Below are 24,859 nucleotides of genomic sequence, written 5' to 3'. Positions count from 1 at the left end.
GGCCACCCTACTCAGAAGGTGGGCCATTCAGAGGAGCAGAGAGTAACTAAGCTGCCCTTCTTTACTACTACTGATAAGTTTTCTCCTCTTTCCCTAACTTCCCTCAAGTGGTTAACCAGGATGTTGAACAGAGTAGATTCAGTCTGTCCCGTGTCCAAAAATAACATCAGTCTAAGTCCAAAGTCCAAGTCCAAGAACACAGCCAATAAACACACAGACAGTTCACCCTGCTACAGGCACTGAGCAAGACATGGTATGCTCCTGCTGATACTTACAGTCAACACAGATTAGAGACAATCAAACACATGGACATTGTGCCCCGCCATGGGTACAGAAACCAGGTAATCAGGGACTAGGCCAGCTCATGCTGGTATAAGTCTAACAGGTTCCAAAAGGGGGAACTGAAGAGTCCTCCAGACTCTCCGTGGTCAAGACCTTAAGGCACTCCTGTCAGCTGCAATTTTACCACACCTAATGAGAGGCTCCCTAAGCCTTACAGATGCTCGAGAGAAAACCTAAAGCAATACAGGCAACAGGAATACTGACAACTGCGGTACCTGATATGAAGCTCGAGCTGTTCCTCTGACCACCATTACTTGCAACCTCATAGGGGTTCTGGCATCCCAGCAAATGTACCAAAAGTAAGACTCAAAGTGAGTCTTAACTACAGGGAGATATCACCCCCCACACCCAGAGAGATAGGAGAACAAAGACAGATGCAAACTCCAGAGGCTTATTTTTTCAGAGCCTCAGAGTTGGCCTTCAATCAGCCCCTCGAGGCAAGCTACTAGAAGGCAACCCTGAGTGGCTATCACAAGCAGTTTTTATACATTTTAGGGGTTCAGATTAAATCAGCAAGGTTACAGTTTAAGCTAAGCATATTGACCTTTGAATCTATTGGCTAGCAAGCATAAAACACACATTAGAATTTTTCTGGGACGAGAGGGTCAGGTGACTCCCAATCAGTACATCCTGCAGTTTTTCAAGAATTGATCAACAAATTAGATATAGTTCTATGTGAAGACCCAGCTATACCATTCTTTTGCGTATACCCAAAAGACACCCCACCATACCATAAGGGCACACATCATAAAGCCTTATTTTAATAGCCAGAAGCTGGAAACAACCCAGATGTTCCTCAACTGAAGTATAGTTAAGTTGATTTTCAGAATGGATACTACTTAGCTATTAAAAACAAGGACATCATGAAGTTTTCAGACAAATGGATGGAACAAGAAAATATCATTCAGGCTGAAGTACCTCAGACCCAAAAGGACATGATATGTACTCACTGATAATTGGACATTAGCCATGAAGTACAGGATAACTATAGTATAGTTCACAGACTCAAAGAAACCTAGTAAGGAGAATTGAAGGGAGGATGTGCGAATCTTAATCAGAGGGGGAAATAAAATAAGCCTGAGACATGCAGGGAGAGAGGGAACTATGTGGGAGAAGGTGTGACAAGGGAAATGGGAATAGGGGTCAGGTACTGGAAGGAGATTGCAGGGGGTTTGGAGAGAGAACAGAAATTGCTGGGGAGGCACCTCTGATGACCCAAGATGAGAGGAAGCTCTCAAGGGTCTATGGGAGTGACCCTAGCTGAGTTGCTGTGCATAAGGATACTGAAGTGTCCACTTCCTATAGCCAAATAGGACTTCCAGTGGCAAGAGAGGGACATCAAGCCACCCACAAAACTTTCAACCCAAAAATTTCTACAAGATATGTGCAGGAATAAGAATGGAGCAGAGATTCAAAAGATGGCCAGCCAATGACAAGATCAATTTGATATCTCATGGCAAGGAGCAAACACTATGAATGACACTCTCCTATGCTTGCAGACAAGAGCCTACAATATTATGTGAGGATTCGTTCAGAAGCAGATGGAATCAGCTGCAGAGACAAACATCAGTTGGAGCTCAGGGAATGTTGTGGAAGAATGAGAAATACAACTGTGTGAGCCAGAGAGGTCAGGGACACCACCCAAAGACCTACAAAGTTGGACCCATGTGGCTCACAGAGACGGAACCACAAACCAAAGAACATGTGGTGTTTGAACTAGGTCCCCCACACATTTGGAGCAGATGTGCAGGTAGGTAAAGTGGAAGTTTCTAGATATACCAGGTAATGCGAACACACATGGTGCCTTGCTGATACAGACTCACATAGTGAGATTGCCTCACTTGGTGTTTTCTGAGGCAAGACACATGAGAGTACACATGATGTGGGAGAGAGAATAAATAGGACTCAACAGACAGTGACCATGTGCTTGCAATATGTTGTAATATGTTTCTAATTTATTTTTGGTCTAGAGTCTTCATCTTCACTGATCTTCATTTTCTTCAGATGGATGGCAGAGAACTTCTCCTGACATTACAGCTAGTCCTGGTCACTTTTGTTGCCTTATGCCAATTCCACCAAGGAGAACTGGCAGTTTCTGCTAGATTGTCCCACTGCTGATGATTCATGTTAGCTATCCTACTACTGAACTGGAATGCAGGTATCCTGACAGAGATTGGACTTGCCCTAAGGAATTACTTGTAAAAAAGGTTTACAAGCACTTAATCTATTTACCATCTTTTCTTTCCTACCTTTGGGCAGTGGGATGAAGGAGGGTTAAAGTGTTGGAAAACCCTTATTAAATGTAGGATTCTAAAAATATAAGCCTACAGCTGGATCTTCATAAGGGTCCCCTAACAAGTGACAAAGGATTCTCTGTTGCCTACCATTGGATCCCCCTCCCTTAGCTGGACTGCATGATCAGGCCTCAGTGAGAGAGGTTATGCTTAGTCCTGATGACGCTTGATGTCCCAGGCCAGAATAGAACCTAATGGGGGCTTCCAATTCTCCCAGGAGTTGGGAAGGGGTATTGTCAGGAGGAGTACTATAGGTAGATATTTGTGAAGGCAGGACAGTGAGGAGAGAAGAAAGGGGCTCTTCTTCTGGGATATAAAGTGAATAAATAAAATAATCAGTAAAAAAGTTAATAATAAATATGATATTCTTGTCCTTCTTATTGTTAAAACTCATCAGTGACTCTTGCTACAAAAAAACAAAGTCCAGACTCTTAGAATAGCAGTCTAAGTGTTAAATGCAATAGTAAGTTTATATCTCTTCAATGATTATCTTTATATAACTAAATTATCACATTTAAAATAGTGCATTGCCTTTCTGGCCCAGAGAGGGGGAGAGAGGGAGAGGGGGGGAGGGAGGGAGGGAGGGAGAGAGAGAGAGAGAGCTGGGTCACAACCATCGGGACTCAGGATCAGCCGGCAGAAGGCTGAGCTCACAAAAGAGCCTCACAAGTGCATTTCACTTGCACCAAATGTGAGCCTGACACTCAAGCCCACTGGCTAACCGGGAAGGTAACACTGGGAACACTCAGAGCCCAGATACAGTGGTGCTCTCTGGGAAAGGGTCCTTTCTGGACCAAAGAGAGGGCCAGGTCTCCGCCATCAGGGCTCAAGACCTGCAGGCAGAAGGCTGAGATCCCAGAACAACCTCACAAAACCTCTCACACATGAGCCAGTGGATACCGAATAGAATCACTGCCATCAGAACTCACTGCCTGCCCGCAAAGAGCCAAACACCCAGGAGCAATCTCCATCCTGAGCCCACAAAACAACAGACCCATAGGAGAGACAGCACCAGTCACAGACAACAAGATCACCTATAATCACAGACAACAAGATGTCAAGAAGAAAGAGAAAGAAGCCAAGCAATGGAAACCAAGACAACCTGCAACATCAGAACCCAGTACTCTCACCACAGCAAGTAGTAGATGTACCAACACACCAAAAAATATTTAGACTTAGAATTATACTTCATGATGATGATGGAGATCTTTGAGAAGCACATGAATAACTTCCTTAAAAAATTAGAAGAGAACCAGGAGAAATCACTCAAAGAATTACACAAAAACACAACCAAACAGGTGAAGGAATTGAAAATGGAAATAGAAACAATAAAGAAATAAAAAAGAGAGACAACCCTGGAAGAAAATCTAACAAATAAAAAAGGGGTCATAGATGCAAGACTCACCAACAGTCTACAAGAGGTGGAAGACAGGATCTCAGGGGCAGAAGACAACTTAGAAAACATAGACAAAACAGTCAGAGAATATGCAAATATCAAAAATCTCTTAAAACAAGATGTCCAGGATATCCAGAACACAATGAGAAGTTCAACCCTAAGGATAATAGGTGTAGAAGAGGGCAAAGAATATTAACTGAAAGAAACAGTAAATATCTTTAACAAAATCATAGAAGAAAACTTCCCTAAACTTAAGAACAAGATGACCATGAACATACAAGAAGTCTCAGAACTCCAAATAGATTGGACCAGAAAAAAATTCTTCCTGACACATAATAGTCAAAACATCAAATGTCCAAAAGCAGAACAAATACTAAAAGAAGTAAAAGAAAAAGGACAAGTAACATATAAAAGCAGAACAATCAGAATTACACCAAACTTTTCAACACAGACTATGAAAGTTAAAAGATCCTGGACAGACATCATACAGTCTCTAAGAGAACAAAATGCCAGCCCAGGTTACTATATGCAGCAAAATTCTCAATTACCATAGATGGAAAGACCAAGATATTCCAGGATGAAACCAAATTTACACAATATCTGACCACAAATACAGCCCTAAAAAAGGATAATAGATTAAAAATCCAACACAGAGAGGAAAACTACACCCTAAGAAAAGCAAGAAAATAATCATGCAAGGAAACCTAAATAAAAAAGACACAAAAATATAATTATAACTCTAACAAAAAATAACATGAAACAACAATCACTATTCCTTAATATCTGTTAACATGAGGGAACTCAGTTCCTCAATAAAGAGACATAGACTATCAGACTGGATACGTAAACAGGATCAATCATTTTGCAGCATACAGGAAACATATCTCAGAGAAAAAGACAGACACTACCTCAGAGTAAAAGGCTGGGAAAAAAAACCTTCCAAGCAAATGGTTCCAAGAAACAAGCTGAAGTAGCCATTATAACACTGAATAAAATAGATTTTCAACTAAAAGTTATCCAAAAAGATAAGGAAGGACACTTTTTACTCATCATAGTAAAAAATCTATGGAGATGAATTCTCAATACTGAACATCTATGCACCAAATACGAAAAAACCCACACTCATAAAAGAAACCCTACTAAAGCTCAAAAAGTACATTGCACCACACATAATAATAGTGGGAGACTTCAACATCCCACTCTCATCATTGGACAGGTTATGGTAGGAGAAATTGAACAGAGACACAGTAAAACCAGCAGAGGTTATAAATCAATTGGAATTAACAGACACCTACAGGACATTTTCTCCTAAAACAAAAGAATATAACTTCTTTAGAAGCACCTCACTGTACCTTCTCCAAAACTGACCATATAGTCAGTCAGAAAACAAGCCTCAACCTATATAAAAAGATTGAAATACTCCCATGCATCCTATCAGATTACCATGGACTAAGGCGGGTCTTTAATAAGAACAAAGACAACAAAAATCCACATACATATGAAATCTAAACAATGCTTTACTTAATGATAGCTTTGTCAAGGAAGAAATAAAAAAAAATCAAAAACCTTTTAGAATTTAAAGAAAATAAACACACAAGATACCAAAACTTATGGGACACAATAAAAGCAGTGCTAAAAGGAAAACTCATAGCTCTGAGTACCTCCAAAAAGAAACTGGAGAGAGTATACACTAGCAAATTAACAGCACAGCAGAAAGCTCTAAAAAAAAAGAAGCTGATAAACCCAAGAGGAGTAGACAGCAGGAAATAATCAAACTCAGAGCAGAAAGCAACCAAGTAGAAACAAAAATAACTATACAAAGAATCAACAAAACCAGGAACTGGTTCTTTGAGAAAATCAACAAGATCGATAAACACTTAGGCTAACTAACTAGAGAGCAAAGAGAGAGTAACCAAATTAGCAATATCAGAAATGAAATGGAAGATATAAGAACAGAAAGTGAGGAAATTCAAGAAATAATCAATCCTACATCAAAAGCCTTACTCAACAAAACTGGAAAATCTAAAGGAACTGGACAAATTTCTAGACAGATACCAGATACCAAAGTTAAATCAGAATCAGAAAAACCATATAAACAGTCCCATAACACCTAAAGAAATAGAAGCAGTCATCAAAAGCTTCCCAAACAAAAAAGCCCAGAACCAGATGGGTTCAATGCACAATTCTAACATCCTTTCATAGAAGACTTAATACCAGTACTCCCCAAACTATTCCATAAAATAGAAACAGAGGGAATACTACCCAACTTATTTTTGAGGCCACAATTATGCTCATTTTTAAACAACACAAAGACCCTAAAAAAAATAGAACTTTAGACCAATTTCCCTCATGAACATAGATGCAAACATACTCAATAAAATTCTTGCAAACCGAATCCAGGAATACATCAAAACGATCATTCAACATGATCAAATAGGCTTTATCCCAAGATTGCAGGGATCATTCAATATATATAAATCCAGCAACATAATCTACCATATAGACAAACTCAAAGAAAAGACCCACATGATCATCTCACTAGAGGGTGAGAAAGCATTTGACAAAATTCAATACCCCTTAATGTTAAAAGAATTGGAAAGAGCAGAAATCGAAAGCCCATGCCTAGGCATAGTAAAAGCAATATACAGCAAACCTGCTGCCAACTTCAAACTAAATGGTGAGAAACTTGAAGCAATCCCACTATAATCAGGAACTAGAAAAGGCTGCCCACTTTCCCCCTACCTATTCAATATAGTAAGAGAAATTTTGACCAGAGCATTCAGACAACAAAAGGAAGTTAAAGGGTTAAAAATCAAAAAGGAAGAAGTCAAAATATCACTATTTGCCAATGATACAATAGTATGCTTAAGTGACACCAAATATTCCACCAGAGAACTTTTATATCTGATAAACAACTTCAGCAAAGTGGCTGGTTATGAAATAAACTCTAAAAAATCAGTAGCTTTCCTCTACTCAAAGAATAAACATGCTAAGAAAGAAATTATGGAAAAGATACCCTTCAAAATAGTCACACACTATATGAAATATCTGGGCATAACCCTAACCAAGCAAGTGAATGATCTGTATGACAAGAAGTTCAAATCTCAGGAGAAGAAAATTGAAGAAGACCTCAGAAGATGGAAAGATGTCCCCCGTTCATGGGTTGGAAGGATCAACACTGTAAAAGTGGCCAACTCCCCAAAAGAAATCTACAGATTCAATGCAATCCCCATCAAAGTCCAACTCAATTCTTTATAAAGTTGCAAAGAGCAAAGTGCATTTTATCTGGAATAACAATTAACCTAAAATAGCAAAATCTATTCTCAACAACAGCATTAAAAAAAAAAAAAAAAAAAAAAAAAAACAACTTCTGCGGGATTCACAATTCCTGACCTCAAGCTATATTACAAAGCAATTGTGATAAAAAAAAAAAAAAAAAAAAAAAAAAAAAAAAAAAAAAAAAAAACCCTACATATTATTGCTACAAAGACAGGCAGGTAGATCAATAAAATGGAATTGAAGAACCAGAAATGAACACACACACCTATTGTCACTTGATCTTTGACAAAGAAGCTAAAAACATTCAGTGGAAAAAGGACATCCTGTTCAATAAATGGTGTTGTTTCAACTGGCTGTCAGCATGCAGAAGAATGCAAATTGTTTCTTTCTTATCTCCCTGTACAAATTTCAAGTCCAAGTTGATCGAAGACCTCCACATAAAACCAGGTGAACTGAAACTATTAGAAAAGAAAGTGAGGAAGAGCTTAGAACACATAGTCATAGGGGAAAGTTTCCTGAACAGAACACCAATGGCTTGTGCTCTAAGATCAAGAATCAAAAATGGAAATATAATTGCAATGCTTCTATAAGGCTATAGACACTGTCAAGAAAACAAAATGGCAGCCAACAGACTGGGAAAGGATCTTTACCAATTCCACATCTGATAGAAGGGTAATATCCTATATATACAAAGAACTCAAGAAATTAGACTACAGAGAATCAAGCAATCCTATTTTTAAAAAATGGAATACAGAGCTAAACAAAAAATTTACAACTGATGTCTGAGAAGCACATAAAGAAATGCTCAAGTATAAGTGGATCAAAGATCGCCACATTAAACCAGGTACACTGAAACTATTAGATGGGAAGGTAGGGAAAACCTTAAAACACATAGGCACAGGAGAATATTTCCTGAACAGAACACCAAAGCTTGAGCTCTAAGGTCAGAGATTGACAAATGGGACTTAATAAGATTGCAAAGTTTCTGTAAGGCTAAAGACATTGTCAAGAAAACGAAATGGCAGCCAACAGAGTGGGAAAAGATCTTTACCAACACCACATCAGATAGAGGCCTAATATCCAAGGTATACAAAGACTCAAGAAGCTAGACACCAGAGAATCAAACAACCCTATTAAAAATGGGGGAGGCTGAGCAACTGGTGAGTGGGAGACCTAGGCTGCTGGGGAGCAGAGGGATCTCTGCGGAGTGCACACGGAAAGGGCACCCCCTGCCCTGACCTGCCCTGTCCTCCCAGATCCAGTGACCGGGAACAGATCTTAGGAACTTCTGTTCCCACCCGGAGACGACTTCAGGACGCAGAGCGGAGCCTGGCCCAGCTGCCACCCGAAACCTGGGCTGTCGGGGAGTAGAGAGATCTCTGCGGAGTGCACACGGAAAGTGTACCAGGGACACAGACCAGATACAAGGTAAAGGCAAGAACATATCACTGACAACAAAATGGCAAGAGGAAAGAGAAAGAGTATATCCCAAGGAAACCAAGACAATCTAGCAACACCAGAACCCAGCTCTCCGATAGTAGCAAACATCAGAATTCCAAACACTCCAGAGAAAGAAGACACAGACCTGAAATCTTGCCTCAAGACGCTGATAGAGTTACTTAAACAAGAAAGGGAGGAAAAGCAAAAAGATTCAGAAGCTTTTAAAGAAGAAACAAGAAAAACACTCAAAGAACTCAAAGAACGAGAGGAAAACAGAACCAAAGAAATAAAGGAATGGAAGAGGGAAATTAAAACAGAAATTGACACAATAAAGGAAGCGCTAAAAGAGATAACCCTAGAGTCAGAACACCAAAAAAAGAAATCAGGAGTCACAGAAGCAAGCATTTCCAACAGATTACAAGAGATCGAGGAGAAAATCTCGGGGGCAGAAGACAACATTGCAAACATAGACAAAACAGCCAGAGAAGATGCAAAAAACAAAAAGCTCCTAACACAAAATGTCCAGGAAATACAAGACACAATGAGAAGACCGAACCTAAGGATAATAGGAATAGAAGAGGGAAAAGAGTTTCAACTAAGAGGCACAGTAAATATCTTCAACAAAATCATAGAAGAAAACTTCCCTACCCTCAAAAATGAGATGACCACGAGCATAAAAGAAGCCTTCAGAACTCCAAATAGGTTGGACCAGAAAAGAAATACCTCCCGACACATAATAGTAAAAACATCAAGTGCCCAAAGTAAAGAAAGAATACTAAAAGCAGTAAGAAAAAAGGTCAGGTAACATATAAAGGCAGACCAATCAGACTCACACCCGATTTCTCAACAGAGACTATGAAAGCTAGAAAAGCCTGGACAGACATCATGAACTCCTTAAGAGAGCACAAGTGCCAGCCCAAGCTGCTATACCCAGCAAAACTATCAATCACCATCGATGGAGAGACAAACATATTTCAAGACAAATCAAAATTCACACAATATCTGACCACAAACCCAGCACTACAACGAATTATAGGTGGAAAACCCAATACAAAGAGGGAAAATACAGCCTAGTAAAAACAAAAAAACTCCTAAACAAGAAAACTAAAAGAAGAAAAAAACACAGACACAACTCAACCCAAAAAAGCAAAAATGGCAGGAAACAGAAACAATTATTCCTTGATATCTATTAACATAAATGGTCTCAACTCCCCAATAAAGAGACATAGACTATCAGACTGGATACATAAACAAAATCCAGCCTTTTGCTGCATACAGGAAACTCATCTCAGAGACAGAGACAGACACTATCTCAGAGTAAAAGGATGGGAAAAAAACTTCCAAGCAAACAGCTCCAAGAAGCAAGCTGGAGTGGCTATTCTAATATCGAATAAAGTAAATTTCCAACCAAAAGTTATCAAAAAAGATAAAGAAGGACACTTTTTACTCATTACCGGGGAAATCTCTCAGGAGGAACTCTCAATCCTTAACATATATGCTCCAAATAAAAAATCACCCACATTCATAAAAGAAACTCTACTAAAGCTCAAAAAATACATTTCACCCCACACAATAATAGTGGGAGACTTTAATACCCCTCTCTCACCAATGGACAGATCATGGAAACAGAAACTGAACAAGGACACTGCAAAACTAGCAGAGACTTTGAACCAACTAGAATTAATAGACATATACAGAACATACTATCCTAAAGTAAAAGAATACACCTTCTTCTCACCACCCCATGGCACCTTCTCAAAAATTGACCACATAATTGGACACAGAACGAGCCTTCATCGATATAAGAAGATTGAAATACTCCAATGCATCCTCTCAGATCACCATGGTCTACGGCTGGTCTTTAACAACAACAAAGACAACAAAATGGCCACATACACATGGAAACTAAACAACGCTCTGTTAAAGGATAGCAGGGTCAAAGAAGAAATAAAGAAAGAAATTAAGGACTTTCTAGAATTCAACGAAAACGATAACACAACATACCCAAACCCATGGGATGCAATGAAAGCAGTATTGAGAGGAAAACTCATAGCCCTAAGTGCTTCCAAAAAGGAACTGGAGAGAGCTCACATCAGCAACCTGACAGCACAGCTAAAATCCCTAGAACAAAAGGAAGCAGATATACCCAAAAAGAGTAGACGGCAAGAAATAATCAAAATTAGGGCAGAAATAGACCAAATAAAAACAAAAAGAACCATTGAAAAAATTAACAAAACAAAGAGTTGGTTCTTTGAGAAAATCAACAAGATTGATAAACCCCTAGCCAGACTAACTAAAGGGCAAAGAGAGAGTATCCAAATTAACAAAATCAGAAAGGAAAGTGGTGACATAACAACTGAAACTAAGGAAATTCAAGAAATCATCAAATCCTACTACAAAAACTTATACTACACAAAATTGGAAAATCTGGAGGAAATGGACGAATTCCTAGACAGATACAAGGTCCCAAAATTTAACCAGGACCAAGTAAACCATCTAAATAACCCTATAACACCTAAAGAAATAGAAGAAGTCATCAAAAGCCTCCCAACCAAAAAAAGCCCAGGTACAGACGGGTTCAGTGCAGAATTTTATCAGACATTTATTGGGGATATAACAGCAATATTCGCCAAACGATTCCAAAAGATAGAATCAGATGGAATATTACCCAACTCATTTTTTGAGGCTACAATAACCCTCGTATCTAAGCGACACAAAGACCCTACAAAAAAAGAGAACTTCAGACCAATCTCACTTATGAACATTGATGCAAAAATACTCAACAAAATCCTTGCAAACCGAATCCAAGAACACATCAAAACCATCATTCATCATGACCAAGTAGGCTTCATCCCCGGGATGCAGGGATGGTTTAACATAAGAAAATCCATCAATGTAATCCACCATATAAACAAACTTAAAAACCAAAATCACATGGTCATCTCACTAGACGCTGAGAAAGCATTCGACAAAATCCAACACCCCTTCATGTTAAAAGTCCTGGAAAGAACAGGAATCCAAGGCCCATATTTAAACATAATAAAAGCAATATACAGCAAACCAACAGCCAACATCAAACTTAATGGCGAGAAACTTGAAGCAATCCCACTAAAATCAGGGACTCGACAAGGCTGCCCACTCTCCCCCTACCTATTCAACATAGTACTGGAAGTCCTGGCTGGAGCAATTAAACAGCAAAAGGAGATCAAGGAAATACAAATCGAAAAGGAAGAGATAAAAACATCACTCTTTGCCGATGACATGATAGTGTACTTGAGTGACCCCAAAAATTCCACCAGAGAACTCCTACAGCTGATAAACAAGTTCAGCAAAGTGGCCGGATACAAAATTAACTCAAACAAATCAGTAGCCTTCCTATACTCAAAGGACAAACATGTGGAGAAAGAAATTAGGGAAAAGGTACCCTTCACAATCGTAACAAAAACTATGAAATACCTTGGTGTGACTCTAACTAAGGAAGTGAAGGACCTGTATGACAAGAACTTCAAACCTCTAAAGAAAGAAATTGAGGAGGATCTCAGAAAATGGAAAGATCTCCCATGCTCATGGATTGGAAAGATCAACATCTTAAAAATGGCCATCCTACCAAAAGCAATCTACAGATTCAATGCAATCCCCATCAAAATTCCAACCCACTTCTTCATGGAATTGGAAAGATCAATGTGCAATTTCATATGGAATAACAAAAGACCTAGAATAGCGAAATCCATCCTCAACAACAAAAAAACATCTGCGGGAATCACTATCCCTGACCTCAAACTATATTACAAGGCAATTGTGCTGAAAACTGCATGGTACTGGTACAGAAATAGGCAAGTGGATCAATAGAATAGAATAGAAGATCCAGAAATGAGCCCTCATGTATATGGTCACCTGATTTTTGACAGAGGAGCAGTAAACATTCAATGGAAAAAGGACAGCCTATTCAACAAATGGTGCTGGTCCAACTGGCACTCAACATGCAAAAGAATGAAAATAGACCCGTTCTTATCTCCTTGTACAAAGCTCAAGTGTAAGTGGATTAAAGATCTCCACATTAAACCAGATACACTGAAACATTAGATGAGAAAGTAGGGAAAACCTTAGAACACATAGGCACAGGAGAAAATTTCCTGAACAAAACACCAATGGCTCAAGCTCTAAGGTCAAAGATTAACAAATGGGACTTAATGAGATTGCAAAGTTTCTGTAAGGCTAAGGACATCGTCAAGAAGACAAAACGGCAACCAACAGAATGGGAAAAGATCTTTACCAACACCACATCAGATAGAGGCCTAATATCCAAGGTGTACAAGGAACTCAAAAAGCTAGACACCAGAGAATCAAATAACCCTATTAAAAAATGGGGTACAGAGCTAAACAAATCATTTTCAGTTGAGGAACACCGAATGGTCGAGAAACATCTTAGGAAGTGCTCGACATCCTTAGCCATCAGGGAAATGCAAATCAAAACAACCCTGAGATTCCACCTCACACCAGTCAGATTGGCCAAGATCCAAAACTCAGAGGACAGCAGATGCTGGCGAGGATGCGGAGAAAGAGGAACACTTCTCCACTGTTGGTGGGGTTGCAAGCTAATACAACCACTCTGGAAATCTGTCTGGCGATACCTCAGAAAATTGGATATAGTACTACCTGAAGACCCAGCTATATTCCACTTCTGGGCATATACCCCAGAGACACTTTAATACACAACAAAGATATATGCACCACGATGTTCATAGCGGCTCTATTTATAATAGCCAGAAGCTGGAAGGAACCCAGATGTCCTTCAGAAGACGAATGGATACAAAAATTGTGGTACATATACACAATGGAATACTACTCAGCCACCAGAAACAATGACTTAACCAAATTCTTAAGAAAATGGCTGCATCTAGAGAAGATCATCCTGAGTGAGATAACCCAGTCACAAAAGAACAGACATAATATGCAGTCACTGATAGTGGGATGCTAACCCCAGAGGCTTGCACTCCCCCAGAAACAACTCACAGACTGTATGAAGTCCAAGAAATAAAGAAAACAAAAAATATACATATATTCACAAAACAAGAAGACTTTGACTATTTTTATGTTGCGTTTTGTTTTGCATGTACTTTACGCTTATTGCAACTAGTAGGTTTTCAATGCATACTGTCAAGCCCTTGAAAAAAATCAAGTACTGACTAAAAAACATATTCACGTGGTTTTATGTAAAATTTATTTTAATGTCTGAAAAAACAGTACTGACAAAAATGTATAATTTTAAGCAAAAAATGTTTAAAATCTGTACATTTATCTTTGTTTTGCAAAATAAAGTCGTTTAAAAAATTTTAAAAAATGGGGTACAGACTTAAACAAAAAGTTCTCAATTGAGGAATATCGAATGGCTGAGAAACATCTGAGGAAGTGCTCAACATCCTTAGCCATCAGGGAAATGCAAATCAAAACAACCCTGAGATTCCACCTCACACCAGTCAGATTGGCCAAGATCCAAAACTCAGATGACAACAGATGCTGGTGAGGATGTGGAGAAAAAGGAACACTTCTCTGCTGTTGGTGGGGTTGTAAACTGATACAACCACTCTGGAAATCAGTCTGGCGGTTTCTCAAAAAAAAATGGACATAGTACTACCTGAAGATTCAGTTATTCCACTTCTGAGCATATACCCCAGAGATGCTACAATATACAACAAATGTTCATAGCCGCTCTATTTATAATAGCCAGAAGCTGGAAAGAATCCAGATGTCCTTCAGTAGATGAATGAATACAAAAATTGTGGTACATTTGCACAATGGAGTACTACTCAGCTATCAGAAACAATGGCTTAACGAAATTCTTAAGAAAATGGCTGCATCTAGAGAATATCATCCTGAGTGAGATAACCCAGTCACAAAAGAAGAGACATAATATGCAGTCACTGATAATGGGATACTAACCCCAGAAAGCTCTGAACATCCCAGAAACAACTCACAGACTGTGTGAAGTTCAACAACAACAAAAAAGAATATATTTTAACTAAAATGGAACTGTATCACATCCCCCTTTCCTCCCTACAGCCCCTCCTAGTCTCTCTCCTATCCCCTCAAATTAATAGCCTCTTTTCCTATATTATTGTTACATATATACATGTGTGTATGTATATGTACCCACAAATACTTAATTACAACCTTAAAAAATGTATTCGTATACTTTTATGCAAAAATGCTGAAAATTTATACATTTACCTTTGTTTTTTAAAACAAAGTAAAAAAAAAAAGAAGGCAAGAGTAGAGGAGTCAAGCAACCCCTTTTATAGTGAGTCAGGCATAACTGTGGGGCAGAGCCTAGACAAAATGTTAACAAGTAATATGGAATTGTTTCTAACTAATATAAAACATGTGAGAAAAAAAATAAAAGAAAATGCTATGCCTACTTCAACCACACCGGAACATATATGTGTACATAATTACATGAAGCAAAATATATGCACAGATATATTACCCATGTAAAGTAATTAAGCATGACACCTTAATTTGTGCATTAATTTTACATCTAATTCCTCATTAATATATATGTAATTTTAGATTGGTAATGATATCCATATATGTTTGAGAAAAACCAAAGGAATACTACTTTTTACAAAATATATACAAAATGTCATCATGTTTGAAGATTGGTAAGATGGTGAGCATTTTAGATTTTCTTTCTTTGTATGTGTGTTCAGATATTTAAGTAAATTCAGTTATCTTTAAAAAAAAGAAAGAAAGAAAGAAAGAAATGCTCAACATCCCTAGTCATCAAGAAAATGCAAATCAAAACAAGCCTGTGATTCCACCTCACAGGAATCAGAATAACTAAGCACAAACTCTCAGATGACAGCAGATGTTGGCTAGGAGGGGGAGAAAGAGAAACACTCCTCCATTGTTGGTGGGGTTGTAAGCTGGTACAACTACTCTGAATATCAGTTTGGCATTTCCTCAGAAAATTGGACATAGTATTATTTGAAGACCCAGCTATTCTACTTCTGGGCATATACCTCAAAGATGCTCCAACATATAATAAGGATAATATAACCTCTATCATGTCCTTCAACAGAGGAATGGATACAGAAACTGTGGTACATTTCACAATGGAGTACTACTTATCTCTTAGAAACAATGACTTCATGAAATTTGTAGGCAAATGGATGGAACTAGAGAATATCATCCTGAGTGAGGTAACCCAGAACAAAAGAACACAGATGGTATGCAGTCACTGAAAATTGGATACTGCCCCAGAAAGTTCTGGATACCAAGAAACAATTCACAGACGTTATGAAGCTCAAAAAGAAGGAAGGACAAAATGTGGAAGCCTCAGTCCTTCTTAGAAGGGAGACCTAAACACTCGAGAAGGTACAGGATCAAGGGGTAAGAGAAGGGATTCAATAGGGTATTGTTAAGAGGCTGCCTCACCTGGCGTGAGGCAATCCCCATCAAAATCTAACTCAATTCTTCATAAAGTTGCAAAGAGCAATTTGCGTTTTATCTGGAATAACAATTAACCTAGGATAGCAAAATTTATTCTCAACAACAGCAACAAAAAAAAAAAGTTCTGCGGGAAGGTCATCCCATGTGCATCGTCCGGGCCCAAACACTGTCTTATGCTGGGAAGTGCTTGCTGGCAGGAACCAGATAGGAGTGCCTCCAGGGGCTATGCCAGAGTCATACAGCTGAGCATGCTTACACCTAACCATCAAAATGAGCACGGGGACCCTGGTGAGGATCCTGGGGAGAGAGAATGAAGGAGCTGAAGGGGGTGCAGCCTCATGGGAAGAACAAAATTGTCAACCAACCAAATCCTCCACAGCTCCCATAGACTAGAACACCAACAATTGAGCACACATTGAGAGGCCCATAGCTCCTCTTGCATATGTAGCAGAGAATATCAGTGTCTGGCATCAATGTGAGAAGAGGCCTTTGGTCCAGTGAAGCATGCTTTCCTGATGTAGAAGGCCAAGGCACTGAGGTGAAGAGGGAGCTACTGCACCTTCCTGAAGACAAGTAGAGGGGGAGGGAGAATGGGAGCGGGGAGGGCAAAGGGGATAACATTTCAAATGTAAATACAGAGAGTATCTAATAAAAAATTAAAAAATAAATAAATGTAAAAAATAAAATTAAATAGTGTGTTGAATTACAATGGTTGATATTGTGGGGTTCGGTGTTTCTTCCCTTATTACAGTCTTCATGTACTGTACACTTGTACCTCTGACTTTAAGAATAAATTCTGCACACCACAATTTAATTTGGATTTTTAAGCAAACTCCCATCTCTCATATGTATGAAACATAAAGAGCCTGGCAAGAAAAAACATCAGAAAGAAACTCTCGGCAAGATGCCTGCTGTCATTTCAGACCTGCAGAGAACAAGGCTCTTTCTTGCAACATGACTGAATACATTTTGAGAAGCAACACAGCAAGACTCTCTGGGCACACAATGACTCAGAACATTTAGTAATTGATAAAGTGAGCAATGTAATGTGGACCTTCCCCCACTTGAATATTTATAATAAAAGGTTGTACAATATTTTATCATGGTATTGGTTTTGTTTGCAATTGATATCTCTCACTAAGACAGAAAGGAGAGTCACAATAAATATCTATTTTTTCAATTTTATTGGATATTTTCTATATTTACATTTCAAATTTTATACCCTTTCCAGCCCAACCTCTCCCTCCTCCCCCTCAACTTGCTGCCTGAAGGTGCTCCCTCTCCCAATCACTCTCTCCACCTCAGTGTCATGGCTGGTAATGATGTTGTTCTTCCCATGAGGGTGCAAACCCTTCAGCTCTTTCGGTCCTTTCTCTAGCTCTTTCATTGGGGTTCCTGTGTTCAGTTTGATGTTTAGCTACAATCATTCTCATCTGTACCTATATGAGTCTGGGAGAGCCTCTGAGGAGACATTCATGTCTGGTTCCTGCCAGTAAACACTTTTTGGCACCAAAAATAGGGATTAGGTTTAGTGGCTGTATATGGGGTGGTTCTCCAGGTGAGGCAGTATCCATAGATCTTTTCTTCAATCCCTGCTCCGCTATTTGACCTTGTATTTTCTCCCATTTTGTTTTCCCTTCTAAGAAGGACTGAGGCATTCACATTCTGGTCTTTCTTCTTTTGAGCTTCATAAGTTCTATAAATGAGTTCTTGGGTATTCTGAGCTATTTTATGGGGTGAGGGCTAGTATCTGCTTATAAGTGAGTGCATAGAATGAATGTTCTTTTGTGACTGGGTTACTTCACTCAAGATGATACCTTCAAGTTAAATCCATTTGCCTAGGAATTTTAGAATCCGTTGTTTTTAATAGCTGTGTAGTACTCCATTGTGTACATGTACCAAAATTTCTGTATCCATCCCTCTGTTGAGGGACATCTGGGTTCTTTCCAGCTTCTGGCTATTATAAATAGGGCTGCTATGAACATTACTGAGCATGTTTCCTTGTTTGATGTTGGAGCTACATTTGGGTATATGCTCAGGAGTGGTATAGCTTGGTCCTCAGGTAGCACTATGTTCAGTTTTCTGAAGAAGCTCCAGATGGATGTCCAGAGTGGTTATACAACTTTAAAGTCCCACCAACAGTAGAGGAGTATTCCTCTTTCTCCACATCCTTGCCAGCATCTGCTGTCACATGAGTTTTTGATCTTAGCCATTCTGACTAATGTGAGGTAAAATCTTAGGGTGGTTTTGATTTGCATTTCTCTGATGACTAGGGATGTTGAGCATTTTCATGGGTGTTTCTCGGGCATTCAATATTCCTTTGTTGAGAAGTCTGTGTAGCTCTGTATCCCATTTTTAATAGGATTATTTGATTCTCTAGAGTCTAACTTCTTGAGTTCTTTGTATATATTGGATAATATCCCTCTATCAGATGTAAGGTTGGAAAAGATATTTTCCCAATCTGTTGGTTGCTGTTTTGTCCTTTTGATGATGTCCTTGGCCTGACAGAAGCTTTGCAATTTCATGATGTCCCATTTGTCAATTTTTGGTCTTAGAGCATAAGCCATTGGTGTTCTGTTCAGAAAATTTTCTCCAGAGACTATGTCTTCTGAGCTCTTCCTCACATTCTCTTCTAATAGTTTCAGTGTACCTGGTTTTATGTGGTAGTCTTTGATTCACTTGGACTTGAGATTTGGACAAGGAGATAAGAAGGGATTGATTTGCATTCTTCTGCATGCTGACTGCCAGTTGAACCAGCACCATTTATTGAAGAGGCTGTCTTTTAACCATTGAATGTTTTTAGATCCTTTTTCAAAGATCAAGTGACCATAGGTTTGTGGGTTCATTTCTGGGTCTTCAATTCAATTCCTTAGGTCTACCTGCCTGTCTGTGTACCAATACCAGGAAGTTTTTATCACAATTGATCTGTAAAACACCTTGAGGTCAGGGATGGTGATTCCCCCAGAAGTTTTACTTATTGTTGAAAAAAAATTTTTTTGCTGTCCTGGGTTTTTTATTATTCCAAGTGAATTTAAAAATTATTCTTACCAACTCCATGAAGAAATGAGTTGGAATGTTGATGGAGATTGCATTAATTTTGTAGATTGCTTTAAACAAGATGGCCATTTTTACAATGTTGATCCTTCCCATCCATGAACATGGGATATCTTTCCATCTTTTGAGGTCTTCTTAAATTTCCTTCTTCAGAGACTTGAAGTTCTTGTCATACAGACTCTTCACATGCTTGGTTAGAGTCACACAAAGGTATTTTATATTCTTTGTGGCTATTGTAAAGGTTGTTGATTCTCTAATTTCTTTCTCAGCCTGTTTGTCCTTTGACTAGGGAAAGGCTACTGATTTGCTTGAGTTAATTTTATATCCAGCCACTATGCTGAAGTTGATTATCATCTGTAAATGTTCCCTGGTGGAATTTTTAGGGTCACTTAAATATACTAACATGTCATCTGCAAATGATATTTTGACTTCTTTCTTTCCAGTTTGTATCCCTTTAACCTCTTTTTGTTGTCTCATTGCTCTGGCTAGTACTTCAAGTGCTATATTGAATAAGTAGGGAGAAAGTGGGCAGCCTTGTCTACTCACTGATTGTAGTGGGATTGCTTCAACTTTCTCACCATTTAGTTTGAAGTTGGCGGCAGGTTTTCTGTATATTGCTTTTACTATGTTTAAGTATGTGCCTTGAATACCTGACCTTTCAAAGAGTTTTAAAATGAAGGGGTGTTGAATTTTGTCAAATGATATTTCAGCATCTAGAGATAATCATGTGATTTTTTTTCTTTGAGTTTGTTTATATAGTAGATGTCATTGATGGACATGGGGAGTCTCAATAAATATTATTCGAACTTTATTTGTAGTCAAATCAAAGTCGTGTAATTAAGGTGTTGCTCCCAAATGATGAACCTGAGACTGAAGAAATTCTTTTTTAAAAATTAACAGTATAAAACATTCTTAAAACAGTAGCAAATCAAAGATATATCAGGCCCCACGCCCTCATATTGCATGTATCCAACTCAGGATTTCTACTAGATACTGTAGAGATTATTTAGAGCATTTCTTCTGTTTAGATCAAAACCAATTTCATTATCACTCTCTTCAAAGCATCCTTGAGTTCTCTGTTCCTCATGCTGTAGATCAAAGGATTCAGCATAGGAGTGACAAAGGTATAAACCACAGATACTACCTGGCCCCGATCAGGAGAGTAGCTGGAACTGGGACACAAGTAGATAAGACTTGTACATCCATACTGTAGGAGAACAACAGTCAGGTGGGAAGAACAGGTAGAGAAGGCTTTGTGCCTCCCCTCAGCTGAGCGGATCTTCAGGATGGCACCCACAATGAAGACATAGGAGAGAGTGATGAGGAGGAAAGGGATGGTAATGACAATGATACTGACCACAAACATAGTGGCCTCGTGGACATGGGTGTCTGCACATGCCAGTCTCATGACAGGAAGGATATCACAGTAAAACAAACTGATTTCCTTACTGCTACAGAAAGGCAGTTGGAAGATCAGCACAGTCAACTGCATAGCCAAGATGAAACCCAACAACAGGGACCCCAGGGCCAGCTGCACACACAAATGCCAGCTCATAATGAGGGAGTAGCGCAGAGGGTGACAGATGGCCACAAACCTGTCATAGGCCATGATGGCCAGCGTAATACAGTCAGCGCTGCCCAGGAAGATGAAGAAGAACATCTGGGCACCACAGCCTGCCAGGGAGACCACAGTCCTCTCTGAGGACAGGATGCTGGCCAGAGTGAGGGGGGCTATGGTAGACGAATAGAAGATCTCCAGGGTAGCCAGGTTGGCCAGGAAGAAGTACATAGGGGTGTGGAGACACCGATTGATCCAGATGGTGAGGACGATGGACGTGTTTCCTCCAATGCTCATCAGATACATCATGAGGAAAAGCACAAAGATCAGCATCTGCACCTCGGGGAGTTTGGAGAAGGGGCGGAAGTGGAAGAGGACCATCCCAGTCTGATTTCCTTCCTCCATTTACTTAGTGCACTGGATGTGCCACTGGCACAGGTGATGTCCCTGAGGATAGACAGATGTTAGACCTGACGCTCTAGCTGGATGATGTGCTAGACTCCTACCCTCACACACCCTTGTCAGCTCAAATCCAACTGTTTTTACACCAAGCCTACAGTCAGCAGTTCACTTCTGTGCCTGTTCTAATCACAGAATAACAATTAACTACAGATTTTCTTGGAAAAACAATAACTACATTCTCATTTAATAACTATACTTTTATTCATCTTTTCATTTTCCCAGTACTCTAGCTAATTGTAGAATAACTCTCCATTGTCCTCTACAGAGTCCTTGTGACCCCTGTTTTTCATATTCCTGTGAATTTGCTTATTTAAGGTACCTCAAAACACATGAAATTATTGTTTATTAAACATATTCTTTTAAGTCACGTTCATATCAAAATACAATTTTTTAAAAGGTTGAACTAAAGTACCTTGTATGGGTGCTGCTCCCTTAAGTCACAGAATTTAAAATGAAAATCACAGTAGCAGGGGAGGGATACCTCCTTATGAGTTCTTGGTTAAGGAGGCCCCAGAGGTTTTCAAAACAGCATAGGTTCTTGGTTGCATTCCAGTAAGAGAAAATAGGGAGCCCCTATGGTTGAAGACACACCTCATACTTTGACTGCAAGACAGAGAAATCATGCTGGAACTTTATTGGAGCTTCCTCCCTCCTGGCTAGAGTTCAAAAATCCAGGAAAAAAAAAAAACAGCTTGGGATTGGGATAGTCAAAGACTCACTAAGCAGGGCATGGGAGCATGGGAATTATTTACTACTGCTGTTTCCATAAATTGGCACGCAGTAATCCAGCCTTATCAATATTTATCTTTCACAGGGAGCTTGCCACTCGCCCTATAGGCTGTCCTTGGAAGGATTGCCTGAAACTCTTGGAGGACAGATAGCATGATTCATTCTGGGATCAGGTTTTTCTGGTCCAGACAGAGGGCCAGGTGACCACCATCAAGAATCAGGACCTGCCTGCACACTGCTGAGCCCCAGAACAGCCTTGCAAGCGCTCTCCCACCTGAACCCAAGGTGAGCCCTAAGCCTGCCACACACCCTACAGGGTGTCCGGGGAGGGAACACCTGGTAATCTCATAGGGCAGAAAGAGTGGTACACTTTGGGATCGGGTACTTTCCAGTTCAGCCAGAGGGACTGGTGACCACCATTAAGACTCATGACCTGCCTGGAAATGGTTGAGCCCCCAGAACAGCCTTGCAAGCTCTCTTCCACATGTGCCCACAGGGAGCTTGACACACCCTACTGGCTGTCCCTGTAGGGATCACCCAGAGCAACAGAAGAACAGATAGCTTGAGGAACACTGGGATCGGGTCCTTTCCGGCCCAGTCAGAGGGCCAAGTGACCGCCATCATGACTTAGGATCTACCTACAGAAAGCTGAGCCCCCAGAACAGCCTCAGAAGAGCTCTCCCACCTGAATCCACAGGGACAGGAGTCACTGCCATCAGAACTCACTGCCTACCTGCAAAGAGCTAAACACCCAGAAGCAATCTTCTTCCTGAGCGCATAGGCTCTTAGACCAACAGGGGAGACAGGCTCCAGTCACAGACAAGATCACATAAGATCACAGAAAACAGGATGGCAAGAGGAAAGCAAAAGACCCTAAGCAATGGAAACCAAAACAACCTGGCAACATCAGAACCCAGTACTCCCACCACAGCAAGTAGTGGATTGCCAAACATACGAGAAAAACAAGACTTAGTCTTTAAATCATACTTCATGATGGAGATGGAGATCTACGAGAAGCATATGGATAACTCTTTAAAAAGGTACAGGAGAACACATGTAAACAAATAGAAATCCTGAAAGAGAAAACACAAAAATCACTCAAAGAACCACAGATAAACACAACCAAATAGATGAAAAATTTGAAAACAAAAATAGAAAAAACAAACACAAAAAGAGAATACCCTAGAGATAGAACACCTAAAAAAGAAATCAGGAGTCACAGATGCAAGCATCACCAACAGACTACAATAGGTGGAAGAAAGGATCTCAGGGCAGAAAACAACAGAGAAAACCTTGACACAACAGTGAGAGAAAATGCAAAAATCAAAATGCTCCTAACCCAAAACATCCAGGATATCCAGGATACAATGAGAAGACCAAACCTAACGATAATAGGTGTAGAAGAGGACAAAGACACCCAACTAAATGGCACAGTAAATATCTTCAACAAAATTATATAAGGCAACTTCCCTACCCTTAAGTACTAAATGACCATGAACATACAAGAATCTTACAAAACTCCAAATAGATTGGACCAGAATGGAAATTCTTCCGGACACATAATAGTCAAAACACCAAATATTCAGAACAAACAAAACAAAAAGAATCATAAAGTCTGTAAGGGAAAAGGGACAAGTAACATATAAAGACAGACCAATCAGAATTATACCAGACTTTTCAATAGAGAATATGATATATAGAAGATCTTAGACAGACATCATACAGACCCCAAAAGAATACAAATGCCAGCCCAGGCTACTATATCCAGCAAAACTCTCAGTTACCTTAGATGGAAAAACCAAGATATTCCAGGACAAAAACATACTTACACAATATCTGTTCACAAACCAACCCTACAAAGAATAATAGATGGAACAATCAAACACAAGAAGGAAACTACACCCAACAAAACACACAAAAAAAAAAAAAAATCATTCAAGGAAACCAAAAGAAGAAAAGCACACAAACATAAATCTACCTCTAACAACAAAAGTAACAAGAAACAACAATCACTATTTCCTAATATCTCTTAACATCAATAACCTCAATTCCCCAATAAAAACTATAGACAGACTGGATACTTAAACAGGATCCAGTATTTTGCTGCATACAGGAAACTATTCGCAGAAACAAAGGCAGACACTAACTACATCAGAATAAAAGGCTGGGAAAAAACTTCCAAACAAATGGTTCCAGGAAACAAACTGGAATAGCTCTTCTAATGTCAAATAAAATAGGTTTTCAACCAAAAGTTATCAAAAAAGATAAGGAAGGATTCTTTTTACCCATCACAGGAAAAATATATCAAGATAAACTCTCAATCTTGAGCATCTACGATCCAAATACAAGGGCAATCACATTCATAAAAGAAACTCTACTAAAGCTCAAAGCATATATTGCACCACACACAATAATAGTGGAGACTTCAACATCTGTCATCAATGGACAGAACATGGAGGCAGAAACTGAACAGAGACACAGTGAAATTAGCAGAAGTTGTGAACCAATTGGAATTAACAAACATCTGCAGGACATTTCATCCTAAAACAAAAAGATTAACTTTCTTCTCAGCACCTCATTGTGACTTCTCCAAAACTGACTATATAGTCTGTCACAAAACAGGCCTCAACAGATACAAGAAGATCAAAATACTCACATGTATCCTATCAAATCACTGTAGACTAAAGATTCTCTTTAATAACAACAAAAACAACAAAAAGCCAACATAGTCATGGAAGATGAACAATGCTCTGCTCAATGATAACATGGGCAAGGAAGAAATAAAGAAATAAAGAAATAAAGAAAAAGCTTTAGTGTTTTTTTAGTATTTAATCAAAATGAAAGCACAGCATATCC

At 39.2% G+C, this 24,859-nt stretch overlaps 1 protein-coding gene across 1 annotated transcript; it reads right to left on the bottom strand.

Annotated features, from left to right (window-relative positions):
* Positions 1-20,278: 20,278 nt before the first annotated feature.
* LOC308416495 (olfactory receptor 10V1-like) lies at positions 20,279-21,217 on the bottom strand (the record flags this gene model as incomplete). Its single annotated transcript, XM_080911509.1, has 1 exon — positions 20,279-21,217. The coding sequence occupies one exon, from the start codon at positions 21,215-21,217 to the stop codon at positions 20,279-20,281; it is 939 nt and encodes a 312-aa protein (XP_080767635.1).
* Positions 21,218-24,859: the final 3,642 nt, after the last annotated feature.

The sequence above is a fragment of the Micromys minutus genome (assembly GCF_963924665.1).
Source record: "Micromys minutus genome assembly, chromosome: 2".
NCBI lineage: Eukaryota > Metazoa > Chordata > Mammalia > Rodentia > Muridae > Micromys > Micromys minutus.
Note: the sequence above shows the minus strand (reverse complement) of the source record. Positions and strands in the feature narration are given on the sequence as shown.